Source organism: Pinus tabuliformis, chromosome 3_2 (assembly GCF_031772625.1).
Source record: "Pinus tabuliformis cultivar Carrire ecotype Pingquan chromosome 3_2, CPIR1, whole genome shotgun sequence".
In the NCBI taxonomy this organism is placed as follows: Eukaryota; Viridiplantae; Streptophyta; class Pinopsida; order Pinales; family Pinaceae; genus Pinus; species Pinus tabuliformis.
The window spans coordinates 997,538,618-997,564,047 of NC_142302.1; the positions used below are offsets into that span (position 1 = coordinate 997,538,618).

General features: G+C 38.2%; 1 protein-coding gene across 1 annotated transcript; it reads right to left on the reverse strand.

The window, feature by feature from the left end:
- Nucleotides 1–549: 549 nt before the first annotated feature.
- Nucleotides 550–25,150, reverse strand: LOC149183970 (ATP-dependent Clp protease ATP-binding subunit ClpA homolog CD4B, chloroplastic-like). The gene is made up of 10 exons (XM_089415166.1): nucleotides 24,950–25,150; nucleotides 4,180–4,798; nucleotides 3,904–4,019; nucleotides 3,701–3,823; nucleotides 3,428–3,613; nucleotides 2,983–3,198; nucleotides 2,585–2,832; nucleotides 2,451–2,523; nucleotides 2,253–2,342; nucleotides 550–2,143 (listed from the first exon to the last, which is right to left on the reverse strand). The coding sequence occupies exons 2-10, from the start codon at nucleotides 4,748–4,750 to the stop codon at nucleotides 965–967; spliced, it is 2,802 nt and encodes a 933-aa protein (XP_089271292.1). The 5' UTR covers nucleotides 4,751–4,798; nucleotides 24,950–25,150; the 3' UTR covers nucleotides 550–964.
- Nucleotides 25,151–25,430: the final 280 nt, after the last annotated feature.

Here is a 25,430-nt window from a genome sequence, read left to right on the forward strand (position 1 = left end):
AGGTTGCCAGAAATTAGAATATACATATAAGAAAGCTTCAAGTCAGGTGATGTCTGGGAAGAGACCCTCAACAATAAAGAGGTCTTAAAGCAGAAACTTGGAAGTTCTACAACTAAGAAGCCAATTGAGGTTTTGAAGTTCAAGGTTCAAAACAAACAGGAAAGTCAGACTATTCAACAATAAGACTACTGCTTGGAAGCACCAAAAGATGTTGTGGCTAAAGTTATTGGACAACACATTTAGCAGGATAAAGGTAGAGAAAAGGGAGTCAAACAGAAAAGCTCCAATTTATTTTCAATGTAAATTAAAGATATCTTTCTATGTCCAAAGTATGCATACCTATGAAATGCTCTTGAATATTGCACTTATATCCATAACAGTAATAGAAAAGTTAAGTCACTACAACTGATATATCACTCCATATGCTCGTCATAACAGATAGAGATTAATGTTCTGAGGTCAATAATGCTTGAAAGATGGCTGACATCGTAAGCATGCATCAGGAACCAAAAAATTTTACACAAAGCCCTTGCCAATGGGTACCACATATCCACTCAGGAAAACAATGGAACTGCTAATCCATTTATAAAAAAATACATCGTATCCTAAATAGACAATGCATGATAGAGCATTAATTAAGAAGGCACAAAAAGTTATTTGATTCCAAATAAGTTAAAGATATAGAGAGCAATTTCCTCCAGTAGTACACATGATCGTTCAGTAAATGAAATTATTTGTCGCTGATGTAATTGCAAACAAATGTGATTGAAACTTCAAGATCAGCGCTGTACAAAGAACAAACCATAACAAAATATTTCAAATATGTGGTTAATTTGATACCTTCTCTAACCAGCAATTATCCAAATCCTTCCTGGACGGAAAGCAGAGAGACCGTGTATATCAATTTATACCTGAAAACATTACCAACACATCTAGCCAGCTATAAAGCAACTATAGCATTTCCCTAGGCAGTAACCATGGTGGGTATAGATTCTGATGAGTGGGAATTTCCATTCAAGACAGTCACATTGCCTTCAGGATCTACATCAATTATCGCAGAATCACCTGCCTTGATTTCACCAGCAAGCATTTTTTCAGCCATACAATCTTCTAACAACCTCATAATTGCCCTGCGCAAAGGTCTCGCACCATAGCTTGGGCTATAACCTTCATCAACAACCCGGTCCCTGAACCTCTCTGTTACCTGAAGATCAATCTCTTTTTGTTTAAGGCGCTCAAAAACCTCTTTCAGCATAATATCAGATATTTCTTTCACCTCTATCTTAGTGAGCTGCCTGAACACAATGATTTCATCCAAACGATTCAAGAACTCAGGCCGAAAATATTGTTTCATTTCTTCATTCACAAGACTCTTAATCCTTGTGTAACTGCTGTCCTTTTCCCCATAATCAAGATTGAACCCAATTCTAGCTCCTCCTTTCTCAATCACGCTGCTTCCTACATTAGATGTCATAATCAAAAGAGTGTTCTTGAAATCTACAGTTCTACCCTTACTATCAGTTAATCTTCCATCTTCTAGAATTTGAAGCATCATATTGAATACATCAGGATGAGCCTTCTCAATCTCATCAAAAAGGACCACTGTATAGGGTCGCCTTCTCACAGCTTCAGTCAGCTGTCCTCCTTCACTGTAACCAACATATCCTGGGGGTGAACCAATCAATTTTGAGACAGTATGCCTCTCCATAAATTCACTCATATCCAACCGTATCATTGCCTCCTCTGAACCAAAATAATAAGCTGCTAGTGCCTTCGCAAGCTCTGATTTGCCAACACCAGTTGGACCTGAGAAAATAAAACTCGCAATTGGCCTGTTGGGATTTTTCAAACCAACTCGCGCTCGACGAATAGCTCGACTGATTGCTTTTACAGCTTCATCTTGCCCTATGATACGGTGATGAAGAGTTTCCTCCATCTTCAAAAGTCTGTCAGACTCATCAGTTGATACCTTTTCAACTGGAATACCCGTCCATGAAGATACAATATGTTCAATGTCTGCCTCTGTCACTGTTGGACCCTCATCATTTGCCTCACTCTCAGCTTTTGATTTTTCTTTACCCTTCTCTGTTATAGCAACAATTTGTGCCTTCAACTCCATCTCCCGGTCACGTAGCTCTCCAGCCTACACAGCACATAACATCCCCCCACTATGAAATAAACATTTTAATGCCAACTTTTAAATTATGCCAGAAAAGAAAAGAAAAAAGAACTGATACAAATCAAAACTATACCTTTTCAAAGTCCTGGCTTCGAACAGCTTCATTCTTTTCTTTTGTTATTTGTCTAAGTTCTTTTTCAAGCTCTCTGGCCTCCTCGGGAAGCTGAAAATAAAATAGAATAAAATATCAATAATAGCAAGCATGTGGCTTGATGACTTACAGAAAAATAGATATTATTTAAAGATTTTCAAAATATATGCACATGTAAACCTGTGCATGCCTCAATCTCACTCGAGAACCAGCCTCATCAATCAGATCAATTGCCTTATCGGGAGGAAACGATCACTGCACAAAAGAATTGTTAATTTCTTTTCATAACAATCATAATTGTGATAATAATTTACAGAATTGGAGGACCGAATTGGAATAAACACCTGATGTACTGATGGGACAATTGAGCGGCAGAAACCAATGCCTCATCAGTATAACGCAGCTTGTGATGAATCTCATATCGTTCTCGCAAACCTTTCAAAATCTGTATGGTCTCATCCACAGTAGGCTCTGGAACCTGGACTGGCTGGAATCTCCTTTCAAGAGCTGGGTCCTTCTCAATGTGTTTTCTGTATTCATCAAGTGTGGTGGCCCCGATGCACTATTGAAACAGCAGAATACATCCTCCAATAAGTATCAGAGCATAAATGATAAAACAATGAATAAACTCTAGTTTCCAAGTTGTGGAAGCATGCACACTTGAGAAATTACCAACATCAAATAACTAGAATGCTAACTTTCAAGTTTATACCTGTAGCTCGCCACGTGCAAGAGCAGGCTTTAGAATGTTGGCAGCATCAATAGCACCTTCTGCTGCTCCTGCTCCAATTAAAGTATGCACTTCATCTATGAAGAGTATTAGATCATCACTCTGTTTAACTTCCTCCATTAACTTCTTTAATCTTTCTTCAAACTCTCCCCGGTACTTGGTCCCAGCAACAAGTAAGCCCATATCTAAGGTAATCACCTGCAAAGAACAAAGGACTCTCTTCAGTAACCCTAGAACTCCATAGGGATGATCAGCAAGGGAATATCTGATCCTCCCAATAAATGAATTTGTTACATTGAGCCTTGATTCAAATCTAACTAAAACAATCAAATATGTCTGCAGCACTAACTGCCACTGTCATTGTACAAGAGCAAAAAATCTAATCACAAAAGTAAAAGAAATACCAATAACAGAGCCAAACACATACTTTTTTACCCTCAATCGTTTCTGGAACATCCCCAGATGCAATTCGCTGGGCAAGACCCTCAGCAATAGCTGTCTTTCCCACACCTGGCTCACCAATAAGACAAGGATTATTCTTTGTACGACGTCCCAAAATTTGAGTAACCCGTTCTATTTGTGGCTGCCTTCCAACCACTGGATCAAGCTTTCCCTGAATAAGCATGCATTGCTCCATGCTTAATAAAACATATAAAAAGCTAACTCATTTAGATGTCAAATTAATCATACAATATATTACCTCCTCTGCCAACTTAGTCAAATTCGTCCCATACTCTTCAAGTGTTGGAGTCTTGTTACTGCCACTTCCAGGTCCAACCACAGCTCTATCATCATCTCTATTTTCTCCCACCATGCGAACTACCTGTTATAGTCTGACATTAGCACCTTATGAGAGGCAACAAAACAAAAAAACTGATATTCTAAAGTGGTACACTTAATTACTTGCGTACGAATGTTACTCGGTTCTGCTCCAAGATTTTCCAGCACCCGAGCTGCAACACCTTCACCCTCCCTTAGTAATCCCAAAAGCAGGTGCTCAGATCCTATGTAACTGTGGCCTGCACTCTCAAGAATTGAAGGCAGTTTAGAGTCTAGATGACTATATGACTGAAAAAAGGTCAATTCAGTGTTTGAAAACTCAACCCTAAAATTCTAGTTACAGCAATAACACCATTCCCCCTTATAATAATGTATTATCTTATAAAGTCAGAAACCAACCAAGTTGTCTGGCTTCCTCCAGTGACAGTTCCAATACACGCTTTGCTCTGGGAGTGAATGGAATTTCCACAGCAACAAATCCGCTGCCTCTACCAATAACTTTCTCAACCTCAATCCGAGCCTCCTTGAGATTAATCCCCATAGACTTCAATACTTTGGCTGCAATGCCTGTTCCCTCACCAATAAGACCTAACAGTATCTGCTCTGTACCTACAAAGTTGTGTCCAAGGCGTCTTGCTTCCTCCTGAGCAAGCATAATTACTTTAATGGCTTTTTCAGTAAAACGTTCAAACATAGCAACAACCACCCCTCGTCTTGCATTTCCCTTTGAACTTGGAAGATATACGGCAGCTGCAACTGCCGCATGAAAGTCTTTCCGAGGACATGCAATATTGTCAATGGATGTTACTCGTCGTAAACCAGAAAATGTCTGCATGGGGAAAGAATGGGCATGTGCATTTCCAATCATCTTTACAGCTCTCCTTGGTCTTTTGGATCCCTTTACTGGACCATATTTTGAGTTGATTATGCTACCCGGCAGAATTGCTGATTGTGCCAGTGTCCCAGCCATCTTTACACCCTACCCAGATTAATTTTCACTTGGCAAGTTATACAGAACCTGCAAAAAATATAAAGATCACTAAAAATATAGACAGCAATATCTCATGAAATTTAATCCGAGTAACTGTAACTGTTCTAGCATTTAAAACTACATAATATGGTTTCATAAATAATGACTCTTCAATGACCATAATTCACACAGCACAACAAAAAAATATTAAGAAACTAACAACCATGAATATGCCATAATCTCAATCTACATGAGCATTGTTTAGCTGCATAAAATTGTTTGATTTCAGATGTTTTATAACTGATCTATAACTCTAATTGCGTGTATAACCTTTTGAGATGCACTAATTTTGAGTTGTGTCACTCTCTTCCTTGATCAAGGCTCATAAGTGATAACAAGCGTTTTTAGCAGGCATCAACTGTTGCGGAAGTCCACTAGACAATAATAGATAAGCTGCTAATGATATAGCAGTTGTGATTCATAATGGCATTATGATGCAATTGTCACTCTCAAATAGATTGCAAATATGATAACGGCCTCCTAATTCTCCTTCGTAATGTTTACCGCAAATGAACCACAAAGAAAAGATGTTTCGTGGTACAGCCCCCAAAAATAGCACAACGCTTCTGAAGGGATAAGAATATTTCATATCAAACGTAGACAATTAACAAATTTGCAAGCATATCAAATTTCAGATTTTGTGCATTGACACGTACAAAATCTTCTCATATCTTATTCAGGTACTGTCCAACAAATCCCCATAGCAAACAATCAGCTACCACATAAAAAATAATAGCAATTCTCATGTTTTTACTAGAATTTGGCATTACCAGTAAAAATGCAGCCGTTCACCACAGCCTAAGTTACAGGATGAACTAGTTTCTATGCCTTATTAAATCAATAATCCTCCAGAAGAATCCATCATGGAAAAAAGCTTGTTGTTATGTAATATCATAATATGGAGTCTGGACTGCACATCCCAGTCCCCTCACCAAAAGAAAGAACGTCCCAGTAAGCTTCACACATCAGATATGTGAAATAACCCTCAGCAACGAGTGTTCAGATTGACATTCTGTTTATTAGTTCAACAATTCATTTTAGAAAAGAGGCTGCTTTAATCTGTTATAAAATGCCAATTGTACCAAAATTCCAACTATTTTATTTCTCAAAAATGATGACTATGGTCACCGACATTGCTTCTCTCCAATATCACAGGTATTGCACTTGTGACTTCAAACATAGTCCAATTGTGGTCATAATGATGTTTGTAAGATCTATTCAGCTGGTTTTAATTTTGTTTTGGATGATTTTCTCCATCAACAGGAAAGTAGACCTTTGCTTCAAAGTTTCTTTTGTTCTGGATGATTTTCTCCATCAACAGGAAAGTAGACCTTTGCTTCAAAGTTTCTTACAGAGCACTGAAAGCATCTAAGTGTGCCTTGTTAAGGGTATCAATAGACTTTGGGTCAACAATGTCCCATTTTGGGGTACAACTCAATACGAAGATATTGCCAGGATTACACGTCCATCATGACCTCTCCATGAGGAAATATTACTAATCAAATATTACTCGAGTCTTTCTTCGGAATATATTGACTGCTTGAGGAGAAAATATAGATCATTCCTCTACTCCTTTTTTAACTGGGCTAGAATTGCTTGGATAAGTTGTACTTTTATGCACCCTTATTTGTTAATTACATGAAACAATTCTTTATAGGACTCTATGGTTAGAAAATTTTAATAATTGAAAAGCAAAACCAAGAGCAAAGAAAGAAAAATAATCTTGAAAAGAAGCTGGGCAGTTGTTAGTTCAAATCAAAATTCTGAGAAAGAGGGAAAGAGAGATCCAGGCCCAACTATGCGCTGAATTTTAATACGCACATGTGATAGATGCTGTTTGCACGAATGAGTGGTCAATTCCATTTAACTATTATCCAAATCCTTCAGCAACGATATAAAAATGCAAACAATGGATTCATTATTTCAAAAAAAATCAGCTCTTCTTATCTCACTTCACAAGTATTATAGTTCTCCCTCAAGTCCACTTCCTATTTTGAAGCTCCTTTCCACTTATACTATTTCAGAGAATGTGAGTTATTTCCTTGTCGGATTTATAAAGTATTATATCTCTTCTCATGTTTTGTTTATTGAGCTTGCTTAAGACTGTCTCCCTTTCAAATTCTCTCCCAACAAGATACTTCTTAAAATCTTATAATGTTTTGGAAGTTGCTTGGTGAACTTGGAAAAGCATGGTCCAAGGTTAGGGGCTACACCACATAATACAACCTTTATTCCACTTAGGTGCCAGGTTTGAGGCACATCCATTATTCCAAAATTGCATAAATCTTGAACCCAAACTTTTTGACATGCCCTTTAAATGGTGTAGACCAAGACAAGAATGTAAATTGCTAAAATGGATCCCCTGGTTGACAGCTTAATAGTCTGTCAACACTACCAGTGACCAAGGTCCCGTTGACAATACCTATAGTATAATTGCCAAATATTTTCTAATTTCAAGTCAACCAGAGGATATTACTACTGTGAGAGACATATGCCCAAATTCACTAGTGAAGGGTAAAGAATTAGTTTTTCTCCCTTTCATTCTCCCAATTGCCTAGGTCAAGTAGCTAGTCTTGGTGTAACAACTTGCAGTTAGGACAACTTTGGTACACTACCCATACTACGGACTTCTTTTTGGTGAGATGAATAATCTGCAAATTGCATTGCATACACTAAGATTTGAACTTAGTTGCCAAATGCAAAACTCGGACAATGACTGTGAGGCTGGAGAGTAAGAGTTGACCCAAACTCAGAAGAAGATATTGAATCGACTCAAAATAAAAAGCATAAAAAAGTATTATAACTTTCAGGGGAAAAAACAGTATAACATCCACACAATCCAAATTTTCAATAACAACTCATTCACAATTTAAGTTACTAGAAATGAGAAATGGAAAATGAAATGAGATGAGAACAGTCTGAGAAACACAATCCAAAGGTTTCACAAATAAGAAACATATACATTGTGTATACAAAAGATATTCATATCCATAAAATATATACAACAACATTACCAAACAGAAAAAATTTGAAGGAAGATCGACATTTAAATGTTGTGATCTAAAGACAAGTGGGGACAGAGTTAGTTTGAAAAAAAAAATACAGGTAGGGACATAGTTAATTTGAAGAAAATAAACAAATCAAATCATCAGATAGAATTGGACTGCTCTCATGTGGCTGGAAGGGGCCATGGGCAATCACACCATCTAGAGATAATGGGATGTGCAGACAACACAAGCCAGGTACAACATGTTTTATGGTTAGTTCGAGTCATCTAGAAGGCAATTGCAGACATGATGGATTAGTTACTAATCATGGAGCAAGCTAGGGTTGGTTGGCTTATAGCCAATTCTAGATTTGGGCAGGCAAAGCCTATGGAGGAAGCTGCAAGATCAACTAGCTCCGAGAATGTAGGATTCAAGCTTGGATTTGGCAATTGGCAATGGGTAGCAACCCTCCTGGTCACTATCTCTCTCTATTTCCACAAGTATTAGATCTTTGTATGGTCCCGGTTTGCAAATTCATTTAAGGTTTGGTCTGCAAAGGTTTTGGGTTTGCTAGTTGATATAGGGGTGGATTTTGGGGGGATAGCCTAGCAACCTCCTTAACTAAATTCCCAGCCCTTCAATTTCCCCATTGTCTATTGTCTCTTTCAGTTATGTCTGGTGCTATCTCTAATCACTGCAATCCTTAAGTTCCCCAAGTTCCTGAGAATTGAATTTTCTATGGTTTCTGAGTTAATGGGAAAACTCTGGAGGCAGACCCATCCCGACTCCCAAAGGATCGATAGTATTTTGGAAGCAGACCAGATAAGAGAATCCTTAGCCACTCTTGAGAGACAATGTTTCCCACATTGTTTTTAGGACATTCCATCCAAGATGTCTCTTACTAATTTCTTTATTCAACTCACAGTTCTTTATGCTTCAGTCCAGAGAGTGCAGATCCTTCTTCTACGACACTTCATCAGATGCAAGCAGACAATACCCCAGCACATCATTCTTGATGAGTTTGGTGCTCAACCTTTCCAACTTGAGACTATTTTCCTCTTTGTTTCACTTCTACAAACAGTTGGAGTTTTGTCGATTCACAACAGGTGAAGATCAGTGCCTATATCTAGCCAAGCGCTCATCAAAGTCCATTGCCTTATCTAATCTTCATGGGCTCACTAGATGTTCGTTTGCAGGGGTCTTGGACCTTTTAGAGTCCATTAGTGTTTCAACAAACCAACTTCCTCCATTAAGATACTCCATGGATGCACCTAACCACCTCCTACCTACTAGGAAAGAGTTGAAAAGGATCATCCGAGATGACATTTACACACAATTTGTGCAAGTTATTTGGACAAATCTTGTTAATTTTAGGTATGTTCTATGCTAGAGCAATTTATTTAAATTTTCACAGTTAGCAATCACATCAGCATTAAAGTAAACTGCAGATAGAACATAAATATAAATCGCAGAAGACAAGCCAAGACAAGAGGACACAAGATGTGACGCTAGCCAGGGACAAAACCCAATGTGGGGAAACCCTTGATCAATTCTTCTTTTATGTTCTTCAAATTTCAGCAGAGAGAGAGAGATAGTACATTTACAATAGAAATCAATATTTTGACTTTCAATATCGCATGAGATCAATTGAAGACATATTGCTTCAACTGATTCTCTAAGGTGACTCCTTCACCTATCATAGTGTTGCCTATCGTCCATTTGCTGCACATAACCGTGTAACACCATGCTGTACTGTCACATGTGTTGAACCTTCATAACTGAACTGCTCCTGCTCTCATCATCATGCTGCTCCTTATTATGCTGCATCTTCATAATCATCATTCATCATCATGCTGCCCATGTCCATGATCTCATTCATCATCATGCTGCCCATGACCATGATCATCATGCTGCCTTATAGTGCTGCTTTTCTTCAAGGCAGCTATTAGAAAGGGCCTCCAACTGCTGGCTATGGCCTGCGGCCTAGCCCAGAAATGGACTGAGATTTAGATCTCCTCAATCTTCTAGGACAGAACCACTGAGAGTATTGTTTGCACTCTCACCAAAGATATCAGTAGCTATGCCCAGATTGTATTGTTATGACCCTTCTCCTCACACCATGTCTAGACTGTAGTCGTGACAAAGGTAGTGATCATCAAGTAGGTGACTGCATATAGAATGATCACAGTCATGAATGCTTCTACCCATTATGCTGAGACCATCGAGAGGGCTTCATCAAGACAGCGGCTCACCGTGGTTATGTCCGAGACTATAAATAGCCCAGAACTCATATAAATACAACGTCCTTATCTGAGACTTGATTTGCCAGATTGCTACTGCGGTTTACCATGACTGTGGCACCCTTACACTTGACTGCGGCTCCTACTGCGGCTTCCCTCTCCATCACTGCGGCTTTCTGCGGCTTGACTCTTCATCACTGCGGCTTGACTGCGGCCTCATGTCCTTATGACTGTGGCTCCCTTTACTACGGCCTTCACCCTTGACTGTGGCCTTATCTCCAAGCGAGTTCATTACCATGACTGCGGTTACCCTTACTGCGGTTATGGACAGACTTCTCTGCAGTTGTGGATAGACCCTTCCTCTTGCTGCGTATAGACTTCTCCATGACTGTTTCTAGGGCTTCTGTGTTTTAGATCTAGGGCCTCATTTTCAGCTAGGGCATCATCTAGGCCAGCGTACTCTTTTAGTGTCTTTCCTTCTCCAAAAACCCAAGACGTGGAGAGGAGATCACATAAAGAGTGTGTGTAAAATGACTTTAAATCCTCTTCTATTTATACTAAAACGTAGATGATGAATAGACATGTCTATTGGGCTTCTGAGCCTACTCAAGTTGCTGGCCGACTTGACAATTTATTTTATAACATAAATAAATTCATAACTTCATAAATACTTATCGGAATCGGATGATCTTTAGATCAATCCTACACCTCTCGATGAGAGGGATCCAATAAAATTATCAGCTGCCATAAATAAGATGACCCACATGGATTTTGGCCCTAGTTTCCAATTAAACAAATCCCCAAAGCAAGTTACATTCAGAAATGGCCTTCCATGTTGAGCATTTCATAAAGATGAAGGATGGACTCATTATCCAACCCCCTACACATATCGTCATTAGGCACAATCTCTTTCTATCCCTCTAGGCCAGTTCCAAGTGTAATCACACTGGCTTCAAGTTAAGATGGACACTAGAATGTATGGGTAGAGACAATTTGCCAATTGTGCCATCTTCATGAGGTTGAGACAAAAAAACACCTTATATTTTGCTGCCCCCTTTATTATGAGATCCATGGGAGATTCCATCGTTCATAGAAGTGAATCCAAACCTTATCCAATTTCTTCCAATCCTCAAAACAAAGATGTCTAACCCTATACATGCAAGAGACCCTCACACTTCGATCCCAAATTCTCCAACCCCCTCCTAAACCAAATCGTGCTCAGCACATTACTTCCTTCTTTATGATGCTCCCATCGACTTGGGGTACCAAGAGACTAACTAATAGCAACATTAACTCTAACTCTAGATCACCATAGACTCAAGGAACCATTTCCCCCCTCCCCAGAGACCTTAGAAACATTGCCATACTTCACCCCTCATCCGCCGATAAACAAGACCATCTAAGCCCAAATGATAGGCTACTACTTCTAAATAATGATGTAATGGGCGATCTAGATCTTCCCTTGGCACTTCCTCAAGACACCATTCTATCATGAGTTTTCTTTGTTCGACCCCAAATGTTAGGAGAGATGGCTCCAATGGACCATGATCTAGTCTCTAGCTCCTCTCCCTATATACATTTCCCTCCAATTGCAAACACCCGAACTAGGAGTCAAGGGTTTTCCATGTTTTAATATATATCCAATGCTTTGTTGTACTTTCTTGTTCTTTATACAAGAGATGTTTTTGTTTTCCTACTTTGCATTGACATATTTGTATTCAACATGTAATGTCCTCTTCTAATTAAATTGCCCAAGGGAGGACCAAGTAGCCTATCCAACCCCAAAGGCTATAGTCTTTTGTAAAAGGGAAACCCATTATTCAACGTTATTGGGGTAGCACTGGGTAAATTGTAGTAATTGGAGGAAAACTTATAGAGAAAGCCAAATTTGGGGAAAATGCAAGGAAACTTGTTATCCCCTCAAATTAAAATTAGGACGGAAGACCCCAAGGAATCTACAAAAAGGAGAGAGGAGAATCATTTTTCTCATCATGGTTGGTGGATATTTCTGATTTGTGAGCTAAGACTCTTAGAGGGATTTAAGACCCCTTATCTCTGATTGGTTTAGGTGGCGAAAGATTCCACCCTAGTCAATCCTTTCTCCTCATTCTGTTTGGCATATTTTTCTGAGGCATCATTCATCTATTTGTGGCAATCAAGGGAGAAATTGTGTGCATGTTTTGTTTGGGAAACAAAGGAGCAAATCTATGACAAGGAAGCATGTCCAAGGCATTTCTAAGGACATTGAAGGTCAAACCAAGGCAGGAAACAACCCTTTCTATGGCAATGAATTTATTCAAGGAAGAAAATCTTGGCAACGTAGCTTCCCTAGGGCCTTATTTGAGGCAGCAAGGCATACTTCTGGACAACAAGGGCCTTTGAGGCCACTTTCCTGAAGCAGCGTGGACATCTGAGACTTGCTCTAGGCAACAAGGTTTGAGGGATTCATCTAGTGGTTGCGGGCCACATCTGAAGGCCTCTTTCAGACAGTGGCTCCTCTTTAAGGCCCTATTTGAGGCAATGAGGCATACTTCTGGACAACAAGGGCCTTTCAAGCCACTTTCCTGAAGCAGCGTGGACATCTGAGACTTGTTCTGGGCAGCAAGGTTTGATGGATTCATCCAGTGGTTGCGAGCTACATCTGAAGGCCTCTTTCAGACAGTGGCTCCTCTTTAAGGCCATATTTGGAGAAGTGAAGTAAATTTGGGGCAACGAGGGTCCAAGTGAGCCATCCTGTGGTAACAACTCCTCTATGAAGCAACACTTAAGGTGACGAAGTGAAGGTTGGGGCTAGAGAAGATAGTATGGGAAACGATGTTCCATTACAGGCAGCAGTGAGGTCCTTGGGACATCTTTGGACAACAAAAAGATTTGTTGGGATTCTTCTAACAACACTAAGGCAACGGCAAAGGTATTGAAGTGTCTTGTAGGCAGTAAGCTTATGGGGGAGGAAATTTGAGCAGTGACAAGCACCGTTGAATGAAGGGATTGATTTTTCTGTAGCAATGAAGTCTAGGAGCTATTACTAAGGTCATAACAATAGAATTAGGGCAGTAGGATTTGCGATTGTAGCAACCATCGTTGTGTGTTTGAACCTTGGTATGATATTGGAAAATCTATGGACATGTAATCCTATTATGTATGGTTGGGTTGGCTATAGTTGTATGAATTGTTGATGAAAACAATTGCTTGTTACTATGTTGAGCATTCAATATTATCTCTAATTGCATAATAGCAAAAATAATGTGATATTGGTACAATATTGTCATATGCTCTTAATAACCCTAAGGGCAATTCTCCCCGAGGGGTATTACACAAATATCCCATTAACCTATTTTGTGGTCATTTGTTGGACATATATCTATATATATATATATATATATATATATATATATATATATATATATATATTGCTTTATTACCTCCCTTCAGGAGGCCTTTGGCTAGGAATATTGCTTTGCATGTCCCTCCACCTCTATACCTCTGAGGTCTCCAATTTGTCTCTCCCCCACGTTATAACTGTTGAAATATGTAACTAGGTCAGGTCTTCATAATGACATATGTAATCATGATTTTATGTATTTGATGTAAAGAGAAAAATAGAATTTATTATTGTCATTCTTGAGGCATTGATTTCATGCTCAAGGGAAATTTACTTTTAGGTCAAGCACCCATTGAGTGCATCTAGGTCTTGTCTTTGAGTTAACAAGTCAAAAGAGTCATTGTCATGTATGAAGGACCCTTTTGGGCATGTTACATATTGTAGAGAAAAATTTATTTGAGTCAAAGTAGAGTCAAAGACCCTCCAAAACCTTGTCATGGTGCCTCAAACAAGTCACCCTACATGAAAGATCAAGTCGGCCTCAAGGAAGCAATCCGTACCCATGGAAAGACTATATATAAGAAGTAACTCAACCTCATTTGGACACACCTCAAGCAAGTTCGATCTACTCGAGAAAGAAGTTGGAAAAGGACAAAAATCAAGGATAAGAAGAAGAAGAGCAAGATCAAAGTTTTTGGGTTTCACTCTCTCTCTCTCTCGTGTTAGGGCTTCTAAAGTTGGTGGGAAAGTCAAAGTGCTGGAAAGTTTATGGGCAAGTCGAAGTGTTGGAAAGTTGTTGGGCAAGTCAAAGTGTTGGAAAGTGGTTGGGCAAGTCGAAGTGTTGGATAGTTGTTGGGGTCGATGTTCCAGAAGAAATTGATGGGTCAAAATTGCATAAGAAACTATTGGGTCGAAGTTGCAGAAGAAACTACTGGGTCGAAGTTGCAGAAGAAATTGTTGGATCAAAGTTGCAGAAGAATTTTTTGGGTTGAAATTGCAAAAGAAACTATTGGGGTTGAAATTGCTGGAAAGAAAGCTCATCAAGGAGAAAGGTTGACTTGGTCTTGGAGGGGTCTTTATCAAGAGTCTTGGGTCTTGGAATTAGTCATTTGAAGACTCTATAAGAAGAGAAGAATTCTTGTGGGTTTTCCTCTCAAGAGGAGAGGTTTTGGCCCTGGTTGATTGCTTACATCTTGTGTCCTCTTGTCTCATTGTTCTTTATGATTTGGTAGCTGTTTGATGATAAGAACACTAAATATAATCAAGAGAAAGAAGAAGCTAATTAAGTTAAGTAAAAACGCATCACAAGCAGTTATCAAAGTAAGATAAATCACCTAATCTAGCTGCCCTAGATTTCTCAACATGGTATTAGAGCTAAGGTGACAAGACAAGAAAAAGCAGCTTGAAGAAGGGCCATCAAAAGGAGTATCAAGAAGGGATGCTCAAGGGCTGAGTTCAAGGAAATTATCAAGAAAGACTAACCCTCTCATCATCTTGAAGGAAGATCATAGAAGACCTCAAAACCCTAGCTCATCCAAAGAAGAGTTCCACACTTGAAACATTCTTGAGAACTCACACATTTTTCAATCATCATCACAAAGAAGATCTCAAGGACCCTACCTCCACTCAAAGAAGGATTACTCATTGAAGCATCTTGAAGTCTCTACATCTAAGGAAACCAGGAAGAAGCATTACCATTATCATCCAAAAGAATCAAGGTGATCTCCCTCTCTTTAAAGAAAGGATCACATCACAAGCATATTTGAAGGAGGACATTTCGAGAAGAAGCATTGTCATCTTCAAGAAAGAAAACATCATCATCAAAATCAAGAAGGCATTAGGTTGAAGAAATCACCATCAAGAAACATCTTCACTTGACAAGTAAGTACCTCTATATTTGTTTGAATCTGCTATCAAAATGACTTCATTTTGCAAGGAGAGCAACAAGTTGGATGGGTCATCTAATTTCCTCACATGGAAGAAGAGGGCATATTTAATCCTCATAGAAAATGAAGTCATTGAACATGTTAAGGGTTTAATTGTCGAACCACCAAAGGAAGAAGCTCAAGCTCTAGCAAAGTATATGAAGGGGGAAATAAGGGCTCAAAGAATCCTTATAGAATCAATCAAGGATTCTCTCATCCCCTATGTAGCAAAATTGGAGAAGTCAAAAGACATCTATGATAAGCTAGTAGAATTATTCTCCATAAGCACTGCAGGAGAAGTGATATGATTGAGAACCAAGCTCTACAAGATGAAGATATCAAAGGAAGAAGGAATAGCCTCATACTTTATGAGGGTGTCAGAAATACAAGACCAACTACAAGAGTTGGGAGAAATAACGTCTAATAAAGAAATGACCACCATAGTGCTCAATGCACTACTTGATGAATGGGGCAACTTCTTTTCAAGCATCAACGGAAAGAAGGAAGCCACCCCATTCAGTGAACTCTGGTCATTATGTAAAATTGAAGAAACCAAGTTAAAAGCAAAGAGTGATGTGGGACCAAGCAAACAAGTTCAAGCATTTGCTACCATGGCTAAGAGAAAAGAAAAGTTTGGGAAGTTTGGTCCTCAAAAAAAGAAGAAGATCGATATCTCTAAGATCCAATGCTATGGTTGTCAGGAATATGGGCATCTCAAGAGAGATTGTCCAAAATTCAAGGACAACAAGAAAAGAAACGTAAGGAATGAAGCCCATGTCACCGAAGAAGTGGAAGAACCTAAGAAGAAGAAATCAAAGGAGGAAGTGAAAGATCTCTACTATGACTGAGATAATCTCCTTAGTTATTTTCAGGTTGTAAAAGATAGTTATCATGGTAGGAAGCATTATAAGTATCATAGGATGCATCATATCAAGAGATGGCATCATATTAGAAGCATACGATTGAAGCAAGAGCTCATGACATCATTATAGAAGGATAACTAAAGTAGAAGTCTACATGGATGTAGCAGTCATCATAAAAAGGAAGTAGCTATTGGTAACGAAGCATACGATTGAAGAAAGAGCTCATGACATCATTATAGAAGGATAACTAAAGTAGAAGTCTACATGGATGTAGCAGTCATCATAAAAAGGAAGTAGCTCTTGGTAACCTCATTGGATGCATAAGTAGTACATATGGCTAGAAGAAAGTCATCTAGCATGATAGAGGATAGAAAGAATTCATCATACATCATCATCATTAGGAAGGAGCATTTTCCAGGTGAGGATAATCAAGATCCTCCATTGGAATCTTCATTAGAATGTTCACCTCTCTTGGAAGAAGCAAGTGTCTCGCTAAGAATCCCACCTTGTATGGGATTCACTGTTTAGAAGGATGATGGTATGGTGACAAAGGAATGCAGCATGTCAAAATGGTTGAAGAACTTTTCAAGCAAGGAAAGGAAGTTGTCAAAGGAAGTCTAGATGACCAAAAGGAGAAAAGAGGTATGTATATGTTTAATAGATTAAGTCATGTCATCATATAGTTGCAAACAGCATGGGTGAATGCTCTACCTCATGATCATGATTGAAGAAAGGGGATATCTTCCTTTGGAAAGATGAATGAAGGCACATATTGACAAGATAAATCAACATAATATGTCCTCATATGGAATATCAGGTAGTTGACAAATATGAAGGAACTATGGATGGAAGTTCCTAGGGAGCAATAGGTGAAGAAAGAAAGAAGAACATCGTGAAAGTTGCAACTATGGTCAGATAAGATAAGGAATCAACATCCAATGACTAGAAGGATCTGGTATGATATTTGTTGAAATACGTAACTAGGTTCAGTCTTCATAATGGCATATTTAATCGTGATTTTATGTATTTAATGAAAAGAGAAAAATAAATTTATTTGTATTCTTAAAGCATGGGTTTCATGCTCAAGGGAAATTTATTTTTAGGTCAAGCACCCATTGAGTGCTTCTAGGTTTGTCATAAAGTCAATTGAGTCACTGTCATGTATTAAAGACCCATTTGGGCATGTTACACATTTTAAAGAAAAATTTATTAAGTCAAAATAAAGTCAAAAGACCCTCCAAGACCTCGTCATGGAACAAAGCTCAAGTCGTTTGACATGAAGGGATAAGTCGACCTCAAGATAGCAATTCGTACCCCACACAAGCCTATAAATAAGAAGGAATTTGACCTCATTTGCACACTCACTCATGCAAGTTCGATCTCCTCAAGATAGAAGCTGGAAAAGGACGAAGAAGAAAAAGATCAAGATCGAAGTTTTTGGGCCTCTCTCTCTCTTTCGTTAGGGTTTCTATAGTTTTTGGGCTAGACAAAATTCTGAAGCTGCAAGGTCAAAGTTGTCAAGTTGCAAGGTCGAAGCTATGAAGATTACTCTAGATCGACATTGTGAAGTTGCTAGGTCGAAGATGTTGAAGCTGCATCAAGGTCGAAGTTGTGACGTTGCTAGGTCAAAGTTGTTGAAGCTGCTAGGTCGAAGTTGCAGAAATTGTTGGTGTCGAAGTTGGTGGAGAAGTTGCTAGAAGGTCAAAGTTTGTTGCTAGAAAGAAAGCTCATCAAGAAGGAAGGATGACTTGGTCTTATAGGGTCTTGGTCAAGGGTCACAGGTCTTGGAATTTATCAATTGAAGTTCTATAAGAAGAGAAGGATTCTGATGGGTTTTCCTCTTAGTTGTAGAGGTTTTGGCCCTCGTTGATCGCTATATCTTGTGTCCTATTGTCTCATTGTTCTTTATGATTTGGTAGTTGTTTGATGATAGAGAATACTAATAATAATAAATGAAAGAAGAAGTTAATCTAGTAAAGTAAAAATACATCACAAGTAGTTAGCAAAGTAAGCAAAATCACCTACACTTGTTGCCCCCTACATTTCTCAACAATATCTCCATGGGAAAGGTATGAAGACCTTGATAAAGTCTGTAAAGAAAAGAGACCCTTGACATTGAAAGTCATGGAGATATATTTATGAATGTGCAGGATGTTGATGTTGCAAGAAGCAGATGTCATAATGAAAGGCCATCACAAAAGGTTACTTTGATTTGATATTCATTTTTTATTTTTGAACAACATCTGGATGGGTTGATATAGGGCTACTGAAAGAGAGCTGCAGATGTCACCTACAATTAGCACTCATGTGGTTGGATGAAAGATCCTAAAGGAAACATGACTTGGAAGAGGTAGTTGTATGAAAAAAATCCAGATGTGGACTGGAAGATCACTTTCTGATGAAAAGAAGGATGACATGACTATTGGCTCAATCCTATGGTTCGTTGAAGGAAAGTGATGAATGGTCAATGCCTTACGAAGAAGAACTAGATGATGAATGCTCCATAATGAAGAAGATGAAGTTCATGACATCGAAAGGAGGAGCTCTACTAACAGTTGATAGTACCATGATCTCCATCAAAGAGTTGTTATTAAACAAGTCCCTAATAAAGAGGGAGCTTGGGTATATTCCTTTTAAAGGAATGAGTTGGTCCTCCCTGCTTAAGAGGGAGTGACAGATATGGTTCTCTACTTCATGTGTCATGCACTAGACCAGGACTAACAGTCATAAGTCTTAGTGAAAGCCATGAGGAGAGACGGACACATCATTCTTGTCTTCATGTTGTGAAGAAAGAATGGAGGATTGAGTAAGCATCTGAGACTGATTATGATACTCTTTGAGGATGAGGTAGGGCATCAAAGATAAGAGTAGTCGAAGAGGAAGTTCCTTGAGGATGTGTTATTCTAAGATAAGAATTGTCCTAAAAGGACATACCCTGTGAACACTCGAGTGGGGTATGTGCCTTGAGAGATAATGATGATAGTGTCTGTTAGTCATTGGTCTTGCCAGCATTGTGTTATGATCTTGTGAAGAGATAGAGTTGTTAGTCAAGGCCTTGCTATGTGACAATGTTGGTTGATAAGATGCTCTAGTATAAGCTAATAAGATAGCTTATGAGATGGCTTACCAATCCAACTCTTCTTATGAGAATTCTTCAATTTGAGAATGTCCAAGTACCTTGTATGGATTACAAATACCTCCCTATTTAAGAGGGGGTGTTGAAATATGTAACTAGGTTCGGTCTTCATAATGACATATGTAATCATGATTTTATGTATTTGATGTAAAGAAAAAAATAAAATGTATTATTGTCATTCTTGAGGCATGGGTTTTATGCTCAAGGGAAATTTACTTTTAGGTCAAGCACCCATTGAGTGCATCTAGGGTTTGTCTTTGAGTTAACAAGTCATATGAGTCATTGTCATGTATGAAAGACCCTTTTGGGCATGTTCCATATTGTAAAGAAAAAATTATTTGAGCCACATTAGAGTCAAAGACCCTCCAAGACCTTGTCATGTTGCCTCAAGCAAGTCGGCCTACATGAAAGATTAAGTCGGCCCCAAGGAAGCAATTTGTACCTCTGGAAAGCCTATATATAGTAGGAACTTGACCTCATTTGGACACACCTTAAGTAAGTTCGATCTCCTCAAGAAAGAAGCTGGAAAAGAACGAAAATCAAGGACAAGAAGAAGAAAAGCAAGATCAATTTTTTTGGGTTTCTCTCTCTCTCTCTCTCTCTCTCTCTCTCTCTTGTGTAATAGTTTTTAAAGTTGTTGGGAAAGTTGAAGTGTTGGAATGTTGTTGGGCAAGTCAAAGTGTTGGAATGTTGTTGGGCAAGTCAAAGTGTTGGATAGTTGTTGGGGTCAAAGTTGCAGAAGAAATTGTTGGGTCGAAGTTGCAAAAGAAATTGTTGGGTCGAAGTTGCAAAAGAAACTATTGGGTCAATGTTGCAGAAGAAACTATTGGGTCGAACTTACAGAAGAAACTGTTGGGTCAAAGTTGCAGAAGAAACTGTCGGGTCAAAATTACAGAAGAAACTGCTAGAATCGAAGTTGTTGGAAAGAAAGTTCATCAAGGAGAAAGGTTGACTTGGTCTTGGAGGAGTCTTTGTCTAGGGTCTTAGGTCTTGGAATTCGTCATTTGAAGATTCTATAAGAGGAGAAGAATTCTTGTGGGTTTTCCTCTCAAGAGTAGAAGTTTTGGCCCCGGTTGATCGCCCACATCTTGTGTCCTCTTGTCTCATTGTTCTTTATGATTTGGTAGTTGTTTGATGATAAGAACGCTAAATATAATCAAGAGAAAGAAGAAGCTAATTTAGTTAAGTAAAAATACATCACAAGCAATTATCGAAGTAAGAGAAATCGCCTAATCTAGCTTCCCTAGATTTCTCAACGATAACTCCAATTAGTTGTAGAATATATGAAAACATGAATATTTGTGTTATTTGTAGATTAATTTCTTAGGAAGTTAGAAATGTCATCCATTTTACATCGATGATTATACTAAAACTTTGAAAGAAAGCATTATCAAAAAACAAGCATGAATTTTTAAATAACAAGCATTGTTCCACCATCAGTTATATTGGGATACTTATCAATAGTATTATCCTTCATGCTTTGCTTCTTGTCTAGCCATTACCTCTACCTCCTCTAGTGATATCAATTAACACCACCCAATTTTGATGAAACTGCCTAGTCCGAGCTTTAAAATATGGTAGAAAAAGCTTAACATGATTAATCAATGTTCTGGTTCAAGTGACATTCTTGCTAAGGCCATGACAAAGAAGTTCAATTGTTCAACAATCAACACCACCAACGATTGGGTACATAAAGGGTTTGGTGCTCATGATTAAATGTCAATCACATACCCTTATATGTGATAGAATTGAATGAAAATCCCATCAATTCTTAAAACTATTAAGCCTGTTAAATTTTGAATGGGATATGTTTGATGAGGTTGGAACCATTTTCAAACATCTTGAAACAATTAATTGTAATGTTATAAATTTAAGTAAAATGATAAAAAGGAAAGATTAAAGAATTGTCAACATTCTTAAACATTGCTACCAATTGCCAACCTATGTTGCATGAGTTCGCAAACCCAAGGATGGGGTTCACAAACTCATCATGGGTTCTCGTCCCCACGAACCGAGTGCTAGTAAGGGTACTTCCCAGACAAACTTAAACAAACCCGATATTTCCCAGAAGAACCCGGTACTCAACATCTTTGGGCTGGGTTATTTTGTGTAAACGAGTTCGCCAAACCCCCAAAATGGGTGCGTGAACCCTGAAAACGGGTGCGTAAAGGGTTCTTGATGGCCCTTTTTCCTTTGTCCAGAAATATTTTTCTTCTCGCATTCCACGTAATGGCTTGTTGTTGTATTGATAGAGAAATGATTTGGTATTAGACATCCATATGATATATCAGATGGAAGATAATCTCCTCTTGTCCAAGAGTAGTTTACAAATAACTTAATAAGTTTAATGCATTGTTAATTAACCAATTCACTATAATTACATTTTAACAGTTGAACTTGGGTTTTAAGGATTGCCATGTTAATGCGGCCAAATTGATGTATTGTACTTTTATCTAAATATGGTAGAATCATACTGGAAGGGTTGTTATGTTATTTTTAATACAAACCCTATTCTCAACATTCATAATTTACTGGGATGTAGTCAATAGGTCCACCAAATATATAAGCTAAAGTGTTGTTCATGAAAGGATTGGTAGAAGGATGACAAATTGTTATCTGGAAACATTCTCTGAGGGACTAATAACAATGAATTTCCTAGAGGCCAACTTCATCTAAAGGTATTCTTTGACTGATAGGAATCAAATCATCTTTTCTAGCATGAATATGGTATCCCTGTTATTAACTTTATTACAGACCTTAACAACACTGTGTTTCAACTTAATAACGAAATGTATGTGTATTTTAAAAGGATTTTGGTCTATCAACCAGTGTCATAGATGAGTATCAGATTGTTGGGTTTCAACTTAAACAATTATTAACATGCATATTGTTAGGTTTCAACTTAAACAATTGTTAACATGTAAGTAGGAAGATATCAAAATTCATATATATTATAATTTATAAAATATATAATATATATAAATTATAATATACCCCCGACGAACCCACGTACCCTATTTCAAAAAGTGATGTACCCATCCCCAAACCCACGTTCCCTGGCAACATAGTTGCCACAATTTTGGTCAAATCCACTTAAAAAGCACGGTCATGGTTCAATGTGTCCAGAGAGTGTATGGGAGAGTCCAGGGAGCGCCTATGGAACACACCCCTTCTCCAAGAGTATCCCACGGAATGCCACACTCCCACAGTGGCAAGGAGTGTCCCAAGGAGCCTCAAAGCACATTCCCTCAATGCTCTTGCTCGGAACATGGTTACTGGGGGGCTATGTTATCGAATCCAAGGGGTCTTAATGCTAAATCCACAAATCCGCATTTCGGATACGAATATGGATCCACCCACATCCACGTAAGATTCACCACATAAACCAATCCTTCAAAAGAAAACGGATCCCATGCTATTGAACAGATCCCAAGCAAATAACATTAGAAATTTTGGGTTTTTTTAATATTTTCCTCTTGTTTAAGACCCTAAAAAACAAATATTCTATTTAGATTTTTAGTTAGATTACTTATTAATAATCTGTAGACTGTATAGTTTAATAAGTTATCAATTACATATTGGTTGTATACAACATGATAATGGCAGCAGGAAAGGTCTACCGTCTAACACGAAAATTTTGATTTTCAATTTTTGAGGATGCTTACAAAATAGCTTTGAGACAATACATAAATAATAATATATAAAGTACAAAAGATAGTTGTGTTAATAATAATTTAATTAGATCAATCCCATCCAACTCTAGGTGAAAAGTCCTCTTGGAAGAGTAGGATACATAGATTATAGTATGTTCTCACACTGTACAATATTCCTTTACCACTGTAGCTAGATAGGAAATTTTTAGATTTTAAGGCAAATTTCAAGGAAAATGACACGTTGATCATCACATAAAGTTGAAATATTCAAATAATGAGCATGTAGACTCAGATAGACATACTTTACACATCATATCAATAGGGTAATCATTGAAGAGACACTCAATTTTGTATTTAGTAATTTACGGTTATCTTTCATGATTCTAATGGTTTTGATTCTAATGTTGTGATTCATGAAAGGTTTTGATTTTTAACTTTGAATATGTTTTTTTAAATTTAAAAAAACCATTATTGTATTTTTTTGTACATCGCATTTCCCCACAGTATCCAGATGCTGGCTTTTCGAAAATCTGGTCAATCCGTATCCATTTCCATCCATTTCCATTTCCTGGTAACTTAGCTGGGGGCACTCCTGGTAACACTGCGTCCATCAATCTCCTCAACTGACAGCTGCAAACCTGTGATTCCAAAAATTGGCGGCTTGTGGAGGAATGTAACAATTTCTGTCACCGCAACAACACAGTGAAAACCTTATATTCGAAATAAGGTCGGCTTGTAGAGGGATACGGAGGCGTATGATCGAAAATCTGGAATCGAAACAGATTTAGGGTTTTCCTTAGCATGTTTTAATTTTTCCCCTTCTTGTATTTGAAAGAAAAAGCTGAAATATTGGAAAAGGGAGGAAGTTTTTCAAGAAACGGACCAAACCCGATGGTTCTGGTAACGTTATAAACTTAAAAATATATCAATGATAATACATAGTGTTTATGGATCATGTACTGTTGACAGGTTTACAGGTTATTTTCGGTGAAATTGGATCAAAAGAACAAACAAGATTAGTGTTTTTATCGGTCTTTTATACATAGAGGTTGTCAAATTCTCTAAGTCAATCTGGATCACATTTGATTTACAATTGCAAGCACTCAGAAGAGCTGACAAGGCCCGGATTCCTCAAAGGAAAGAATCGGATCCGGGGAAAATCTGTTAACAGTGTTACCAATTTAAACTATCCATAGCAACATGGACACAAGGAACTCCAAGCGAGTCATCTAAATCAGCCAAGGCAATAGATCTTAACTGGAGCTTGAGCAACATTCCAACACACCCACGAGCCAAACTCACCACAACACCAGCTTCTGAAAAGGGCTCAAGCCCCCGGAAGCCCTAGTTTAGCATGTTTCCCATCTACTTTCATTGTGTCTTTTGAAGGATTGTTTGGGTCAACTCATGCAGATGTTGGCACCCTGGAAAGATAACAAGGCTCAAATCCCTTGAAGTCGCGGTTTAGCATGGTTACCATCTACTTTCATTGGACTTTCTGAAGGATACTTTGGGTCAACTCATGCAAACGGCACCTTGGAAAGGCACCTTTCCAAGTAAAAGCATCTATTACAATGAAATTGTTACGTTTTGTCGATATATATTCTGTCAAATTCATTCAGGAATTGCACCTCAGCCTAACTACAATCACATACACTGTCATTATCACAAGTAGCTCATAAAAAGCAAATATGTTACAAAGGAGACTTGGACTCGGATGGAAATAATTACACAACCCACATTCACTAAAACCTGTGCAAAGAATACCAAAACCCGCATTCACTGATAAGGCAAGCCCCTGTCGACCTTTCCTTGGCATTTTCTTTAATGGATAACTTACAGACTGAAAATGCATACAAAGGAGATTTGCAATACCTACCAACAGGAACCCAAAAAACAATACTAAAAAAAGGGAGTTATTCTATCTCTAAATCGCAACACATAGTGTCAACAACTCACAGTTCAAATCTCATAGCAATAGGACTCAAGAATGAATGAAGTAAGATTGCTTACCTTATTGCTCTAGCAGCAACAGGATCATCAAATGCCCAACAAACTGCCCCTGGGGAAATTATAATGGAACAATGTCTGTGGATGGCCGGCCCGACTGCCCCTACAATAACCTAATAAGAAAATGAAATACACTGAAACTTCAATGTTAAGAAAGAATATTGTAGAGAGCTTCTGGAGAGGTCAGGACAGGGAAACCGGTTCTAGATTATATCGAGATTATCCTGTTTTGTCGTAACTTTGCTAAGTCGTTGTTTGCTTAAATTGCGTAGGTTAGCATGAGATTAACGTGACTTACAAGAAAGATTATGTTTTTGTCATGTGTCTTTTAAAATTGGTCAACCATCTTGCACAGCAACCACATTTCTGATGTGATCGGAAACGTTCTCGGTTGATGCGACCTACCTTTTGCGAAAGTATGGTAGAAATAAATACCTCGTTCTTTATATGTTAAATTTTATGGTGTAAAGTTGTTAAAAAAATT

Excerpts from the sequence above, each read along its gene's own strand:
- LOC149183970 (XM_089415166.1), bottom strand. The coding sequence starts at position 4,750 with ATGGCTGGGACACTGGCACAATCAGCAATTCTGCCGGGTAGCATAATC. Across the intron at positions 3,199-3,427 it reads AAACGATTGAGGGTAAAAAA|GTGATTACCTTAGATATGGG; the intron begins GTATGTGTTTGG and ends TGTTCTTTGCAG. Across the intron at positions 2,343-2,450 it reads TGAGATTGAGGCATGCACAG|CTTCCCGAGGAGGCCAGAGA; the intron begins GTTTACATGTGC and ends TTTTATTTTCAG.